Source organism: Lycium barbarum, chromosome 1, assembly GCF_019175385.1.
Source record: "Lycium barbarum isolate Lr01 chromosome 1, ASM1917538v2, whole genome shotgun sequence".
Lineage (NCBI taxonomy): Eukaryota > Viridiplantae > Streptophyta > Magnoliopsida > Solanales > Solanaceae > Lycium > Lycium barbarum.
The window spans coordinates 152,827,922-152,843,008 of record NC_083337.1 but is presented as its reverse complement, the minus strand read 5'-3'; the positions used below and the strand labels follow the sequence as shown (position 1 = coordinate 152,843,008).

Here is a 15,087-nt window from a genome sequence, read left to right as displayed (position 1 = left end):
TAAAAAAACTGTCAGGCGAGCCACGAGCGTTAGGCGTGTTTAGAGTGTATAATCAGTCGTTTAGGGCGTAAGCCATATTACGGAACTAAGACCCCCTTGAGCCTCGAGGTGTTTTGCGAGTGTGTCGCCCCGGAATGAGCCCCAAAACTATCTTTTAAAACACTGTTATAATCACGATAGACTCAATTGGATCATTATAGGTAAGATTTTCTCTCTCTATGTTTCTTGTAGGGCAAAGGGTCAAAAATACCCTTTTATTTGGAAAAAAAAGGCTAAAAATATTCTCCGTTACGAATTTGGGTCAAAGATACCCCTCCCGCCATTACAGTTTTCAAATATACCCCTCTCTTAACGGAAATTACCAAATCCCTCAAAATAACCCAATTTCATTTTTAAGCCAGCTCCATTATTTAACTCGACCTGACTAAATAATAACCCATACTATCCCTTATTCCCCTCTAATTCTCTCAAAGATGATATCGGGTTATTATTTAGTTGGATCGGGTTAAATAATGGAATGAGTTTAAAAAATAAAATCAAGTTATTTTGGGGGATATGGGAATATCCATTAAGAGAGGAGTATATTTGAAAACTTTAATGGCAGGAGAAGTATTTTTGACCTAAATTTGTAATGGAGGATATTTTTAATCTTTTTTCTAAAATATAGGGGTATTTTTGACCCTTTTTTCCCTTTCTTGTATGATGACAAGCCAATACCCCTCAAACTTATATCCATCCCAAATCCTCCTTTCAAACCCAAAAAAGAAGAAAAAAAGAAAAGAAAAGAAGAAGACAACTACTTTTAAAAGTCAAAGTTAACCCATCGGGTCAACGAGGATAAAATTTAGAGGCGGCTTCAAGAAGTAGAACTAAAAATAACAATTATTGGCCGCTTTTCTAACATGTATTTAAAAATAGTCACAATTATAGTTTAAAATCTCAGGTAAAATTTTATGATAATATCCTAGAATTTTAATTATGATATTTGAAATTCCATGACAGTTAAATACTTCTCAGTTACGATGGAAAGTGCCTATTTTTTGTAAAATTTACCGCTCAAAATGGCCATCTATAATGCAAATAATAAGAAATACAGATGCTTTACCTATTTGGGCCGGATTACCGTGAGCCCGATCAAACTCCGCGGCTGCGAAGTACACAATGGTTCATTTGTCTTGGGACATGATGCTTTATTGCTTTAGCTTTAGCTTTATGCAAACGCCTTCCTCCTTTTTCCTACAACCTTTTTTACATTCCCTTTTTTTGTAACCTTCCTTCCCTCCCTCTTTAACTTCAGCTCACATTGCCCTCAATCCCATAATAATTCTTAACATGGCATCTTCGCATTCTCTCTCTTCCTCCATGGAAGCAGCCCTCACAAGCTCAAATCTAGTCTCCTCTAGGTTTTCCGAAACGCCGCCGTTATTTCAATCCATCATCAAACAGTCTAACAGGCGCAGCAGTACTGGTTATCTCAAAATTAGTTTTAACCCACCGTCTACCAGCTCCTTTTGCGGCGGGTCAACCCGTTTAGTGGTTACCCGGGCTGACCTTTCTGGTGAAAGCGGTTCTGAAGAAGAGGATTCTATTCATGGATTGGAGAATGATAATGGGTTTGGTTTAGTTCCTGAACCAACTTTTTCCTTGTCCCAGGTAAAACCTCTCAGGTTTATGTTTGCTCATCTTTTTTTTTTTTTTCTCTCCTGATAATCGTTAAAAGTCAAACTTTTTATTTGTGTTTTCTCCTTTAACCTTTAAGGTCCAGGAACCATTTATGAAATTCTTGAAATTAGCTAGACAGTCTCTAGCTAGTTTATTGGAAACAGCCTTTTCGGGTTAAGGTCTGCGTACACTCCACCCTCCCCGACCCCACTCGTTGGATTACACTGGGTATGTTGGTGTTGTTGTTGTTGCTGCTAGTCAGTTTCTAATATTATTTGCCCTTTTTAGGTATTAGGAATATTTCAACTTGATATTCCCAAAGTATCTGTAGGCAACTGTTGCAGTAACTGGAGTTATCACCTATTTTACGTTGTAACCTTCTTGCATCTTTTTGATGCCTTTCAATGCAACCCTTACTTCATAAAAAAGAAGTATCTTTAGGCAACTGAATACTTTGGGCAACTGACTAAAGATTTATCCAAGAAAACCTTACGTAAGCGCAATTGATATTTACATCTTGTTTGGATGGTTGTTACACATAGTTTCATAATTGTATTGTTTTGTTGATTACAACGTTCGGATAGATTATATCGTTTCCGTCGTTGCATAATGCCAAACATAAACAATCTGAGGAATAAACTTTACTATAGTACAAAAGGTAGGGTAAAGTATAAAATAGGATTATTAAATAATAAGCAAAGTCAAGTTGAGAAAAAAGAAGGTGACAACGCAAACACACCTAATCGGTCGTCACATAAAATGGGACGTTTGTTGTTATATAACGATAAATTTAATAATACGCTACAATAAAATTTAAGTAACAATTAAAACAAATGTTGTATTTAAAATAACAATACGATACAATAGATAACAACTATCCAAGTTATTAAGCCACTTACACAAAGATTGCTCAAGTTTAGTCCTCTACATTATGGTATTTTTCTTGAACACATTATGATGTGATTTAAAGCCTAGGAAATAAGTTACTTTCTTACGTTACCTTGTCCAAAAAAAAAAGAAGTTACTTTCCTAATAAGATAAAATACATGTTTATCAAGAATGCCGTCTCTTCAAAATATTACATAGATGTGTCTAAAAGAAGATCAAATAGTGATCCTACCACTCTTCCATATGTAGTTTTCCACTTTGTCATGGAAGATGTTTTTTTGGTGCATCAAGTAAACGCAACAAACCACATGCCCCCTCAACAGAAGATAAAATGAAAAAAGAAACGTTGTGTGGTAAAATGTTGTCTCTACTGAATGAATAAGTTTTTAGATCCGAATGTGTAGACCTGGATATTTTATCACTATTACCCATCCAAAAATTGAAGTTCAATAGTTCCGAAGAATCTCTTTTTTTTTTTAATTTTATTTTTCCCGTTTGCATGATGAATCATACTATTCTTTCCTTGATATAGTCCATTACTCGTAATGCTAAATGGCTAGTTCAGCTTTGTTGTGATGGACTCTCTCATATTCTGAAGGGTAATTCAGATAAACGAGAAACAAACAAAAATGATTTGAATCAAGCTCCAAAAGTGGTTACACCCCTTGAGCACTCAACTGGTGGGGGAACAAGGGCTGGTCTCTTCAGAACTCCCATTTCTGGAGGTGTACAAAGTGCAACCTCAGCTCATGGCCTACCTAAACCTGCCTTAGCTGTCCGCAATCTAATGGAGCAGGTAAAGTCCCTGTGTTGGCAGATGTAGTTTTTCAGAGATTTGTAAAAGTAAAATCTTTTTGTGTTTTTTTTTCATCGTTATGTATTGTTATATCACCACTATTGTAGGCTAGATTTGCTCATTTATGCACAGTGATGTCGCGGATGCATCATCGGCGAGAAGGCTACCCATTTGGCACACTTGTAGATTTTGCGCCAGATTCTATGGGGCGTAAGTTGCTACTCTAGTGTCAGAACAATTTTTTGAAAAACTTTTCTTATGGGTTTTCTTACGATCAAAATGTAGAAAGGCTAGAATAAGAAATTGAGTTCAGAACTTCTTCATCAAAAAAAAGAAATCGAGTTCAGAACTATATTTCGAGTATATTCATTACCAATAAGTGTAGTCCACTTTGACCCCATGTGAAATTGGCATAGCTGCCCCACATGGCTGAACAAAGCTCTTCTCTTTTTTAGTATTTCCACGGAGAAAGACTTTCTTATAAAAGTATCACTTTGGTCTTGCTTAAAGTTCATTTGTTGACTACTTTGAACATTTTAAATGGAACATTGTGACTAACGATTTGGAATCAATTCATCTTGATGCATTGAGTTTCCTTGTTGGTTGTGGTGCCAAAATGGTGAAGACTAAGAAACTTGTCTAGACTGCACCTGAAAATTGTTTGGTATATTATTGGTAAATATTTTTGAACTAATTGAGTTTCCAGCATTAGCGTACCTTAACGTTGTATATAAATTGAACATGGAGTAAAAATATTTAATTATTGAAAATAATGTAAAAATGTTGTTCTATATTTGATGTTCAACTAAGCAAATCTTTGTTATCTGCACAATAATTTATATGCTGTCTTTTCCTATTTATAATACATACAATGCTCCATTAGTTATTTCTCATTCTTTTGGCAGATCCAATATTTTCGTTCTCACCATTAGCTATACACACCCGTAATTTGCTAGCTGACCCAAGATGCACACTGGTTGTACAGGTTTGTGATCTATTTCAGCAAGCGTCAAGTACATTTGGCTTATATTATGTCTCTGAGTTTCTTGAACTTTTGGCTGTTTAGATCCCTGGATGGAGTGGTTTATCTAATGCAAGGGTAACGATATTTGGTGATGTCTATCCACTACCTGAAGATCAACAGGTAGCTGCCTTCTTCAACACATAGTGATCAGTTTCAGATTCTTATTAACATCAACTACATACACTGACATAAAATACTAAGCAACTTAGCTCTCCTTTTTGTCTCCTAAAAGATAATGTGATTCGGGTTGCTTAAATGCTCATGTACACTGGATCTATGTGGTCTTCCTTAACTGTCTCTTACATTTTGTTCTTTACAATCTGTATGATACTGTTCAAATCAATAACAACAAAAAACAAGAGAAAAAGAAAAAATGTATCAGGGAAAAAGCCTCACATATGCCTCTAGCTTTCTACTGATGTAAATCGTCCCACATCAACCCGTGTATTTTCATCAGTTGATATATGAAAAGGAATTAACTCTTACATCAGACCCTTGTGGTCTCGCTCTTCCTCTCCTGTTTCTCTTGCTACTCTTGTAAGTGGAAGGTAGGATTTATTTGATACACTTTGAAGAAGGAAGTGGTATGAAGCGGACCTCCAAGGAGTCATATCAAATTCATTTAAGTGGCGTCTTTGCTGATGGAATCATCAGCCTGATTTATCAACTTCTTCGACTACGGAGTTAATCCTATTTCATTATTTCATCATTTACTAGGTCAAGAACAGTTTACATAGAGGAGGAGTGACATCTTTTTGTTATTATGATCAACTAAATGACCTTTCGTTTCCTCAATAATCTATCCCCTGTTGAATTGTCGTGTTTGACTTAGTATGATAGTAAGATAACAGTTGAGTACTGGTATTTGTTTGGAAAAAAATATAGAACTTCACAAATCACATGCAAGGCCCATAGGTTCCTTTAAGACTTCCTTTCTTGGAATAGATCTATAAATAGCATAGTGAAGTGTAATAATGGAGCTTGTAAAGATGTTACCAGTCTCAAAAATAAAAAATAAAAAAAAATAATGGAGCTTGTAAAGACAACTTATGTAACTTTTGGTTTAAAACATTTTTAAAACTGTCCATTCCGGGAATGCTTATCTTGGAATAGATGAAGATGGGAAGGTGGACATTTATTTTCTTCTGCCTAGCTCAATTTTCTTAAGTTTCCCTTCAACGACTTCCTGTTCTCCTTGGAATCATATCTTTATGTAAATTCTCTTTTTCCATTATCAATATAACTAAACTTTACGTAATTAAAAAAACTTGCTTATTTTGACACCGAGAGATCTGTCTGGCCCCAACCTTTAGGATCAACCATGGCCTTCGAAACTAAGAGATGATGGGTCCCCCAATAATTAAACAAATAAGAATTGACTTGCTGCCCTCTCTGCTTAGATCCTCCAATCTGCTATCAAATGCCAGTTGTAGAAGTCTGCAATTTTTATGTTGAATACTAAAGCTGTAATTGCCTTTATATTCTGTTGGCTGAGCCAAAGTTTATAGAATTCTCTCTAAATGTTATGAACGTTACAATTATCTAACAACTGTCTTGATTGTTTCAACAGGAATGGGCACACAAGCAGTATATAGCAAAACATCAGCAAGGTCCTTCTCAACAATGGGGAAACTTTTTTTACTTTAGGATGCAAAATATAAGGTTAACTCCTTTCCTTCTAAGTAATTTAGCTGGATTCGTGTTTCAAATGAAAAAGAATACAGATTATTATGTGCATTCTCACTTCTAGCTCTTTACACCATGAGCCTGTTCGGAATATTTGACTTTGAATTCATCTTTTCACTTAAGTTCCTTAGTGTGCATTCTGGCATCTGGCAAATGCCTTTTTACTATTAATATGTGCACCTTATATTCCAAACTTGTGGATTACTAATTGATTTTCATTATAAGTGTTTTATTCTTATGCTACCTGTTTGTAACCTAATCTCTTTATTAGTGAATTATTACTGTACAATTTGGGTTAATAGCTTAACTCGGTTTCGTGGAACTCGACTGTCTATAGCAGTTTAGTACGACTTCTCTTGCTTCCAATTTCTTTCTACAGTGGTAAACTTAGAATTTCATTCTGGAATCTGATTACGTTAATGTCGAGAAACAGAAAGAGGATAGATCACGCTTCCACACCTTTTCTGCCAGGAGTCTCTTGCATCTCACTTCAAAGTTTTGTGCTCTGCTGCGCTTTAGTGCTTATATGATTTTGTACTTGTAGAGTGGATCTCTGCTGGCTTATAGCATCCTATCTACTTAGTAAATCTTTGAGCTGACACATGTGATCCTTTCGCTGTGCTGTTCCTTCTACGGCCCCTAATTTTCGCAGCTATTGTGCATAATATAAGACACCACTGGATTATTTAAAATTTTGCGGTGGGCAGAATTTTTTATGAAAAGATTCAATTCAAAAGGCTCAGCTAATTGAATACAACAACATGAAGAGTTATCTACCATGTTTTGAATTTGAAAATATTCATCTACCATGCTGCTCTTTCTTTGAATGTTTTATTTGAAAGGGGGAAACAAAAGGCAAGCTCTCGTTGCAGAATGTTGCTGAGAGGTTAATTAGCAATCTATAGCTCAAAGAACTTACTTGCTTTATCAATTATAACAGCGATATATATTTCATTGGAGGCTTTGGCACTGTTGCTTGGGTGGATGTTCAGGAGTATGAGACACTTCGGCCTGATAAGATTGCTGTTGATGGTGGCGAACAATATCTTAAGGTATGTTTTTGGCAATTTGAGGAATTGATAATCACTAATTGACTTGATTAATGTGCCCATGGCGCTATATGTTTATAAGTAGTGGTAGAACTCTGAAGTAAGTGAATATGTAGACTGCATTTCCCGTTCTAGTAGTGAAACAGGGCTTCATTTGCCTCCTTCCCATTCTTCGACTAAATCTGCGAATGTGTTTGGTGATCCGTATAGGAGCTCAATGCATTATTTTCAAAGCCTCTAAAAGATCTTTTATCGCAAGAAGCTGAGGTGGATGATGCTGCTTTGATATCGATAGATAGCAAGGGGACAGATGTCCGTGTCCGCCAAGGTGCACAGGTACTTCCTATGTGCTGCATATTTAAGTCATTTGTTTTCATTACACTCCCTTTAAACTTTTATTTTTCACTTTACTTCCTGCAGTTTAACGTACAGAGAATATCATTTGAAGAAGGCCATTCAGTTGAAACACTAGAAGAAGCCAAGGCAGCACTCTGGAAACTGATAAATGGAGGTCGAGTTTACAATTTGCAGAAATGAAAATTGCAGTATGCATCTATTTAACTTAAGGAGTCGGAACAATAGGTGGAATAGCCAGTGTAAGGTTGTCGGTGATGCTGTTACAAGAATCAGTTCGTCACTTTTTTCTGCGGAAGTATTAACTTTATAGTCTTATAGAGGTTATGGTTGTGGGTGGGCTAAGTTCTACAGAAAACTGACTTCTACCAACTTAAAATTTGCAGTTTAAGGTTGTTGGTGAGGTTTAAACTAAAGTCCATCAGCTTGAATCCGGTGGTTTTTCAAACAGCTACTAATTTCCATGTAGAGAATAAATTATGGGATTAGAATCACTTTTCTTGCCTAAATTATCTGCACAGACGTTAGATTTTACTGTTTGGTGCTGAATGTTAATTGAAATGTATTTTCTGCCACCAGAAGTGACTTTGTTTATATTTATTTTTAATATTTTTCATCTAGTAAGGACCAGTAATGTGATAGGTTTTCTCAGCAATTCATGAACCTGTTGACTAACTGAGAAGGAACTGTAGATGCAATTATTTTTTGTTTCCTGTGTGGGTCTGAAGAGACCTGAAAGAGTAGTATCTAGTGTTTGTTTGGTACGACAAAATATTTTCCTAGAAGAAATTTTGTCTCACTATTTAATGTTCTAAAATTTTGAAAACTATTTCAAATGATGATTGGAGAAAAGTAAAGTTTATTATTATGGTGTTTGTTTGCTAGAAAATAACTTATTTTTGGAATCCTTTATTTTAGACACGCTAGAATTATGTGGATACTTAGATTCGTGATTTGGCAAAGCAAGGTGATGAAGTGGTCTTATTAAGATTTGGGATAATCACTAAAAGATCTAGTCACACGAGTGCTAATTGGATCACACTATCTGTAAATCCTCCATTTCAATAAGAAATTCGACCCTTGATTGGCCAATGGGGTTACTCATGGAAAAGCTTGGCCTTATGATAATCCCACTTTGACTCGTTAAGACTAAAACAAAATGTTGATTAGAATGTACATTATTTAGATAGCGACACGACAATGGACTTCATTTGATTTGTGAACTTCAGCACAAGGCCCCCTCCCTATTGGACTGCCTAGTACCAAGATGATGAGGATGAAACGGATTTTTCTGGCACAACACAAAGTGACAAATATCCTCCCGACTCTTTTTGTCCTAGTGTCCACTTAACAAACAAACAAACGAACAATCCAAAAATAGGTTACAGCTATGCTCAGACTCTCCCCTCTAGCGGAGTAAAAATAATAATGGCCCATTTTCAGGTTTGCTTTTCCCTCCGTTTCAAAATATTTATCTGATTTTGATTTAGTACGAAATTTAAGAAAGTAAAATAATTTTTGAATCTTGTGATCTGAAATTAAAAATGTATAAAATATATGAAAATATCCTTTTAATCTTGTAGTCTTAAACACGTGCAAAGTTGAAATTAAGAAGTTGTTGTGAAAGGAAAGAAACATTTTTTTTTAAACAGATTAAAAAAAAAAAGTAAGTTAAACATTTTAAAATGGAGGAAGTATTATTTTTAGCCACCATTTGAAAAATATTTTTAAAAATAACCACTATTTTAATACAAAAATTAAATTTTTCGGAAAAACATACTTCAAATTAAAATACAGGAAAACTTATAATTATTTAAACCTCATAAATCGTTTCTTGATTGTAAAACTCAAATAATTTTTTAAAACCAATGAATCGTTTCTTGGTTCCACTTGTCAATCCTTTGAATTCCAGCACAATTTGGTGGACTTGTTCTGTATTTTACTTGGACATTTTTATCCGAAACTTTTTCCATATAAAAAATTGGCTAAAAATAAGTTCCTCTATCCCAATTTATATTACACTTTCATCTTTTCTTGAAGTTAATTTGACTAATATTTGAAGTTAAATTATATTAAATTAACTTAATATTTCAAAATTAAAGTTTAAATATTCAAAAACTATACGAAAAAGTATTATCAATTATAATTTTTCTCATGTCAATATGATAAATAAAATACATTATAAAACATCGGCCAAAGTTGCATTGTTTGAATTTCAAAAAACAAAAACTATCACAATAGAACAAAGAGAATAATGGTACATGAACTTTTAAAATACTCCCACTGTGCACTTTTACTTGCCCATGAATTTTGCACACCCCTTAACAAATAATAAATGAAGAGTATAATTTATCAAGATGCCCATATAAATTGGTGCATAGTTTTAATGTTCTTAAAAAATGACTTGAAATGAGTAATTAATACTATAAATAAAACGTCTTCTCTTAATATGCTAAAAGTGAAAATGTATTTTTAAAATACTGGATAAATTAAAGTGAACTGGAGAAATACTGACATATCTAATATCACGTGTTAAAAGTAACTATTTTAGCCACTTGGTCTGTATAAATAAAAGGTGAATTATTGTAAGAAAAAACCAACAAGGTAAAAAAAAAAAAAAAAAAACCAGAACCAGAACCAAAGCAAAAATCCTGAACCATCATCAACAAGAACACAGCGTGTGTTCTCCACTCTCAACTCTCAAAACAAAGCCCCCCATGGCAACTACAAGCAGCACTTCTTATACAAGCAATGGATCATCATCACCAATATCACAAATAGCAGAAGACCATCTCTTCTCTATCTTACTTCTCTTACCTTTAGATTCCATTTTTCGCTTTGCTATGACTTGTAAGAAATTCAGGTCCTTAACTTACTCTGACTCTTTTTGGGAATCTCTTTGTCGTAGAGATTGGGGTAATTCTTCTATTGATGCCCTCAGATCCTTTGCCGTTGATAGTAAACAAGAGCAGTTTAGTTGGAAGAAGCTTTATCAGCAAATCTATCAATTGGATTCTGTTTACTGTCGTAGATTGTTGTTGAAAAATCCACAAGGAGGAGAAGAGTTGTTGCTTCCTAGGCCTAGAGCTTCTCATTCTCTTAATTTTGTGTCTGGTTGTTTAGTTCTCTTTGGTGGTGGCTGTGAAGGAGGTCAGTCAAGTATTCTAGATTTTTTGATTTCTAAAATTCATGTTTGATTGCTATGGTCCTTTATGTTTCTACTGCATTTGCAAGGATTTTGGTAGCTATCTCCTGTCCTCACTATTGCAATCTGAAAGGATTTCAGGAGCCGAGACGAATCTAGGAAGTTTTAGAACATGGGTTTACCACTAAACAAAAGAAGGAAAAAGTTGTGTTAAGTGAGAATTAATCCCTAGTCCTCTAGCTAAAAAACTCAACCTTCAACCAAGTGCACCATTTAGGCTTCTTGTTGAATGGAACTACAATGGGTTCCAGCGGATAGTATTATATCTTACATAAAATACCTAATTTTATGGAGTTGGAAAAAGTGATTTTCCTTGTTTTCACTTGATTGTGGCTGAGTAAGATTTTAACTAAGAGATTAAAAAAATAAAGAACGGGTCATTTGGTTGCTGGTTAGAATTATGCAAGTATTAGTAAATGCAGGGACTAGTTATGCAAGATTTAAGTTCCATGTATGAGTTATTCCATCTTTTATCTTGCATAAATATTACATGGATTCTCTTTTTAAATTATGCGGGACTGTAAATTGATAACCAAACTCCGTATTTGATGTGCTGAATTGTATACACAGGAACAAAAATGCTACCAGACATGGTACTAATTATGCTGATTTTAAATTTAATACATGAATAATTTGGTACATTCTGTTAACTCAGTTTCTAAATAGCATTTTCCCTTGTGCTCATGGTATGATTGATTAATGCTCGGATGGTGCATACACTTGGTCTTTGTGTCCCATTAACCCCTTGTTACTGTGCTTGTTTTCTGTTACTAGTTCAGCCTTTTACGAGGATCTAGTAAGGTATTTTTCGCTTGAATAGTTCAAGCCTAAATTTTTCTGTCATTTCGGTTCTTCATAGGGTGTTCCATTTGGAAAAAAATAAGGATGCTACTGAGGATTATCGTGGAGCTTTTACTGTATTGCTACTAGCTATCTGCGTCTTACATTAATTGAGCTGAGATCTTTATATGTACTTAGGTTTTAAAACTGGGAAGAATACTCGGACTTTGGCTATCTAATGGACCAACTCGAAATTAAATTTGTGGGATCAATATCTTGGCTTCACTTTTTACATGAAGATCACAAGTACTGCTGCATTCTTGGGATGCACATACAATTCTGCTGTATTTTTCTAATTAAAAGCAGCTAACGCGAATTGCAATTTCCCAAGAGAATTTTTGATAGACTGCAATAGAGTTGGCTTAAGGGGAGAAATGAATTAAAATTATACATGGGCCACAGACTCAAGATTTCTTTCATCACCTTATAGAGCATGAGTACTTGAATTCATATGACAACAAACGTCTAGATACATGCCATAATCAGTATTAAATTCATCATTCCCTATTATTATATTTGTGCATTATCGAAAGACAAGTAAGAAAAAGAGGGAACATCGAACTCTGCTCAGCAAATATATCTTGTCTCGTGTAGAACCATCTGGTCACTCTGAATTAATCTCAACCTGATGGTTTGACTCTTTTAAGTTTCAGTTATTTGGTTTTTTAAACTCTGAGTAGCATACATTCTATAAGATTGCCTCTGTAGAACAGTAAATTATCGTGGGTTCATATGCAGTAATTTGGTAACGGATGTGTTCTATCTGTAGATAATTGTGGCTTCTTATGAGTAATATTTCTCTTAAGTGGTGTTATCTGTTACTTTAGGAAGGCATCTCGATGATACATGGGTTGCATATGTTGGGAATGACTTCAAGAAAATATTGAAGTGGAACAAGATTGATTCAGGAATACCAAGTGGCCGCTTTGGGCATTCATGCGTCGTGATTGGTGATTGTCTTGTCCTTTTTGGAGGAATAAATGACCATGGGGCACGCCAAAATGATACATGGGTCGGCCAAGTGGCGGTACATGATGCATTTGGTATCACATTGTCCTGGAGGCTACTTGATGTTGGTTCCGTTGCGCCTCCCCCAAGAGGCGCTCATGCTGCATGTCGCATTGATAAAAGGAGGATGCTGATTCAAGGAGGGATTGGTTTGTCTGGCCTGCGACTGGGAGATACATGGGTATTGGAACTGTCTGAGAATCTTCATATTGGAGTTTGGCAAGAAATTGTGACTCATCCATCTCCGCCATCTCGCTCTGGACATACATTGACCCTTGTTGGAGGAAACCAAACTATTTTGTTTGGCGGAAGAGGTTTAGGTTATGAGGTGCTTAATGATCTATGGCTCTTTGATACATCTGAAGGTCACTGGAGATGGGTACAGTTACTGTTTGACTTGCAAAATATACCCCAAGGTTTGGCCTTGCCTAGAGTTGGGCACTCGGCCAATCTCATCATAGGTGGACGACTACTAATTTATGGAGGAGAAGATTCCTACAGACACAGAAAAAATGACTTCTGGGTGTTGGATATCAGCTCAGTATCATCCATTATGCAGTCTGGGACTCCTCCAAGCCCAGAGAGATCAAAGACAAAACTGTGGAGACGGCTCAAGTCCAAAGGTGATAATCCTAGTGGCAGATCATTTCACCGAGCTTGTGTGGATCCTTCAGGTCGTAACTTGTATGTCTTCGGTGGCATGGTAGATGGCTTACTTCAGCCTGCCGAATCCTCTGGATTGAGGTTTGATGGTGAGTTGTTTCTTGTGGAGCTTTTGCTTCAGTGCTAGGGGAATCGCAAGGAGATTATAGGTAAACAAGTATGCTGCTGCTTTACATGACAATGTGCATGATGTGTAAATATCAGTCCCACTTGTGAGAAAACATAGCAGCTAGCATGGTGCTTTTGTGTACAGGAAAAGACGTAAGAAGGTATGTAGTTTGGCTTTAGTATTGAATCTGAAGAATTGTTAAGGTATGTTTCTGCTCTTCTAGAGGAAGCTAGAGTCAGCCAAGTGATACACGATACCAGCCCCGAGATTTTCATGATCCAGCAAACCCCTCTGGAATTAGTAGAAACTACCTGTAAATTTCTAGTTGAGGAGTGAAATTAAGTCCTGTAGACCAGACTTAGCTTGTGACATATGAGTAGTTGTTCTGAATTTTGGTGTAATATGTACATTCTTGATCTTTACTAGCTAGTACTACTATTGCTGCTATACTTGACCCCTCCTCTTACCTTTTATTCATTCTTTAGTTATACTATTGTGAGTCTTGCAGCGACAAGGGGAGAAAAGTAGGAGAAAAATGTTTAATCAAATCTAAGCTGCTGAAATTCAAGATTGTTAAATGCCGTTGACGACTATATATATGGCAAGTCCAGATTTATTTTTTTAGGCATATCAGTAACAATAAAAGTCATCCTGGTTGAATGAACTTTAGTACCTAAATAGTACGGTCGGATTTTATTTGTACTTCAGCAAATAAAAGGAAACATAATACGTTTTCAATGATGTCTGAATTGGTATACCCAACCGAAGTCTCACATAGTGGAACAAGATTTCATATTTTTGGATTCATTCGTGAAGTTCGCATGCATGAAAATGAAGATCAGGGTGCATCCCTATTTTTGGCATATCAACTAAACGGTGTGAGGATATAGCTTAGATGACCAAAATTTGCAAGACCCTAAAACACGCATTCAACTAATCTGTCCATATCTTTTGATATCATCTTGGGGGTCATTTGATTACGATGATAAAAGGATAATATTTCGAAATAAATGTTTGGTTGAATTTTTTATTTTAATATAAATAATTTCAAAATTATTTATACTACAATTGTTATTTTATTTTTGTACCACATTTAACGTAGAATAACAGTTGTGAGATAAAACAATAAAATGACAAAGGTCATTTGGTTACGATGATAAAAAGATAATAGTTTTGAAATAAAATGTTTGTGTTTGGTTGAATTTTTTTACTTTAATATAAATAATTTCAAAATTATTTATACTGCAATTGTTATTTTATTTTTGTACCACATTTAACGTAGAATAACAGTTGTGAGATAAAATAATAAAATGAAAAAGATGTCCATCAAGGCTCTTCTTCCAAAGTTTTTTAAAAAGGTTAAGATTAGTATTTGAAAAGAAAAGTCTATCCAATATTTTCTTTAGTGCATAGCTAAATACTTTTTTAATATTACACGTATATTTCATTTTTAGTGTGATAAATCAAACATCTATGATAAAACTATATTCACTAAATAGTCCTGCCATCATTTAATGCTATATAGAATCCACATTTATCCATTACTAATCCGTTTTAATATGTGTTACACATTTTTTTAGCCTGTTTAAAAAAATATGATTCATTTCCATAATTAAAAGCAATTAACTTTATCGTTCTTATTCCCTCCTTAATGAGAAATTTTTATAATTACACAAATGTTATGATATATGTTTAAGCCACAAATTTAAAAATATTATAACCACAAATATTATTACGTGTTTAAAATTCTATTTTTTTTTTCTCTCTTAAACTCTGTGTAGATTCGGAATTATCTTGTGAACA

General features: G+C 34.9%; 2 protein-coding genes across 4 annotated transcripts; both read left to right on the top strand.

Annotated features, from left to right (window-relative positions):
- The first annotated feature begins 1,141 nt into the window (after window positions 1–1,141).
- On the top strand, window positions 1,142–8,034 carry LOC132644921 (uncharacterized). Of its 3 annotated transcripts, none has more exons than XM_060361610.1 (9): window positions 1,142–1,653; window positions 3,083–3,346; window positions 3,454–3,556; window positions 4,252–4,331; window positions 4,413–4,490; window positions 5,941–6,032; window positions 6,997–7,108; window positions 7,316–7,433; window positions 7,526–8,034. In XM_060361610.1, exons 1-9 carry the CDS (start codon window positions 1,333–1,335, stop codon window positions 7,528–7,530), a joined length of 1,173 nt encoding a protein of 390 aa, XP_060217593.1. In that variant the 5' UTR covers window positions 1,142–1,332; the 3' UTR covers window positions 7,531–8,034. The 3 variants fall into 3 exon arrangements, with proteins under 3 accessions (XP_060217593.1, XP_060217574.1, XP_060217583.1); XM_060361591.1 differs by having other exon boundaries at window positions 1,156–1,653; window positions 7,316–7,441; XM_060361600.1 differs by having other exon boundaries at window positions 1,167–1,653; window positions 3,149–3,346; window positions 7,316–7,441.
- Window positions 8,035–10,052: 2,018 nt separating this feature from the next.
- LOC132644912 (F-box/kelch-repeat protein At1g51550) lies at window positions 10,053–13,731 on the top strand. Its single transcript, XM_060361579.1, has 2 exons — window positions 10,053–10,609; window positions 12,332–13,731. Exons 1-2 carry the CDS (start codon window positions 10,177–10,179, stop codon window positions 13,300–13,302), a joined length of 1,404 nt encoding a protein of 467 aa, XP_060217562.1. The 5' UTR covers window positions 10,053–10,176; the 3' UTR covers window positions 13,303–13,731.
- The last annotated feature ends 1,356 nt before the right edge of the window (window positions 13,732–15,087 follow it).

Excerpts from the sequence above, each read along its gene's own strand:
- LOC132644921 (XM_060361591.1), top strand. The coding sequence starts at position 1,333 with ATGGCATCTTCGCATTCTCTCTCTTCCTCCATGGAAGCAGCCCTCACA. Across the intron at positions 3,347-3,453 it reads TCCGCAATCTAATGGAGCAG|GCTAGATTTGCTCATTTATG; the intron begins GTAAAGTCCCTG and ends CCACTATTGTAG. Across the intron at positions 4,491-5,940 it reads CACTACCTGAAGATCAACAG|GAATGGGCACACAAGCAGTA; the intron begins GTAGCTGCCTTC and ends TTGTTTCAACAG.
- LOC132644912 (XM_060361579.1), top strand. The coding sequence starts at position 10,177 with ATGGCAACTACAAGCAGCACTTCTTATACAAGCAATGGATCATCATCA. Across the intron at positions 10,610-12,331 it reads TGGTGGTGGCTGTGAAGGAG|GAAGGCATCTCGATGATACA; the intron begins GTCAGTCAAGTA and ends CTGTTACTTTAG.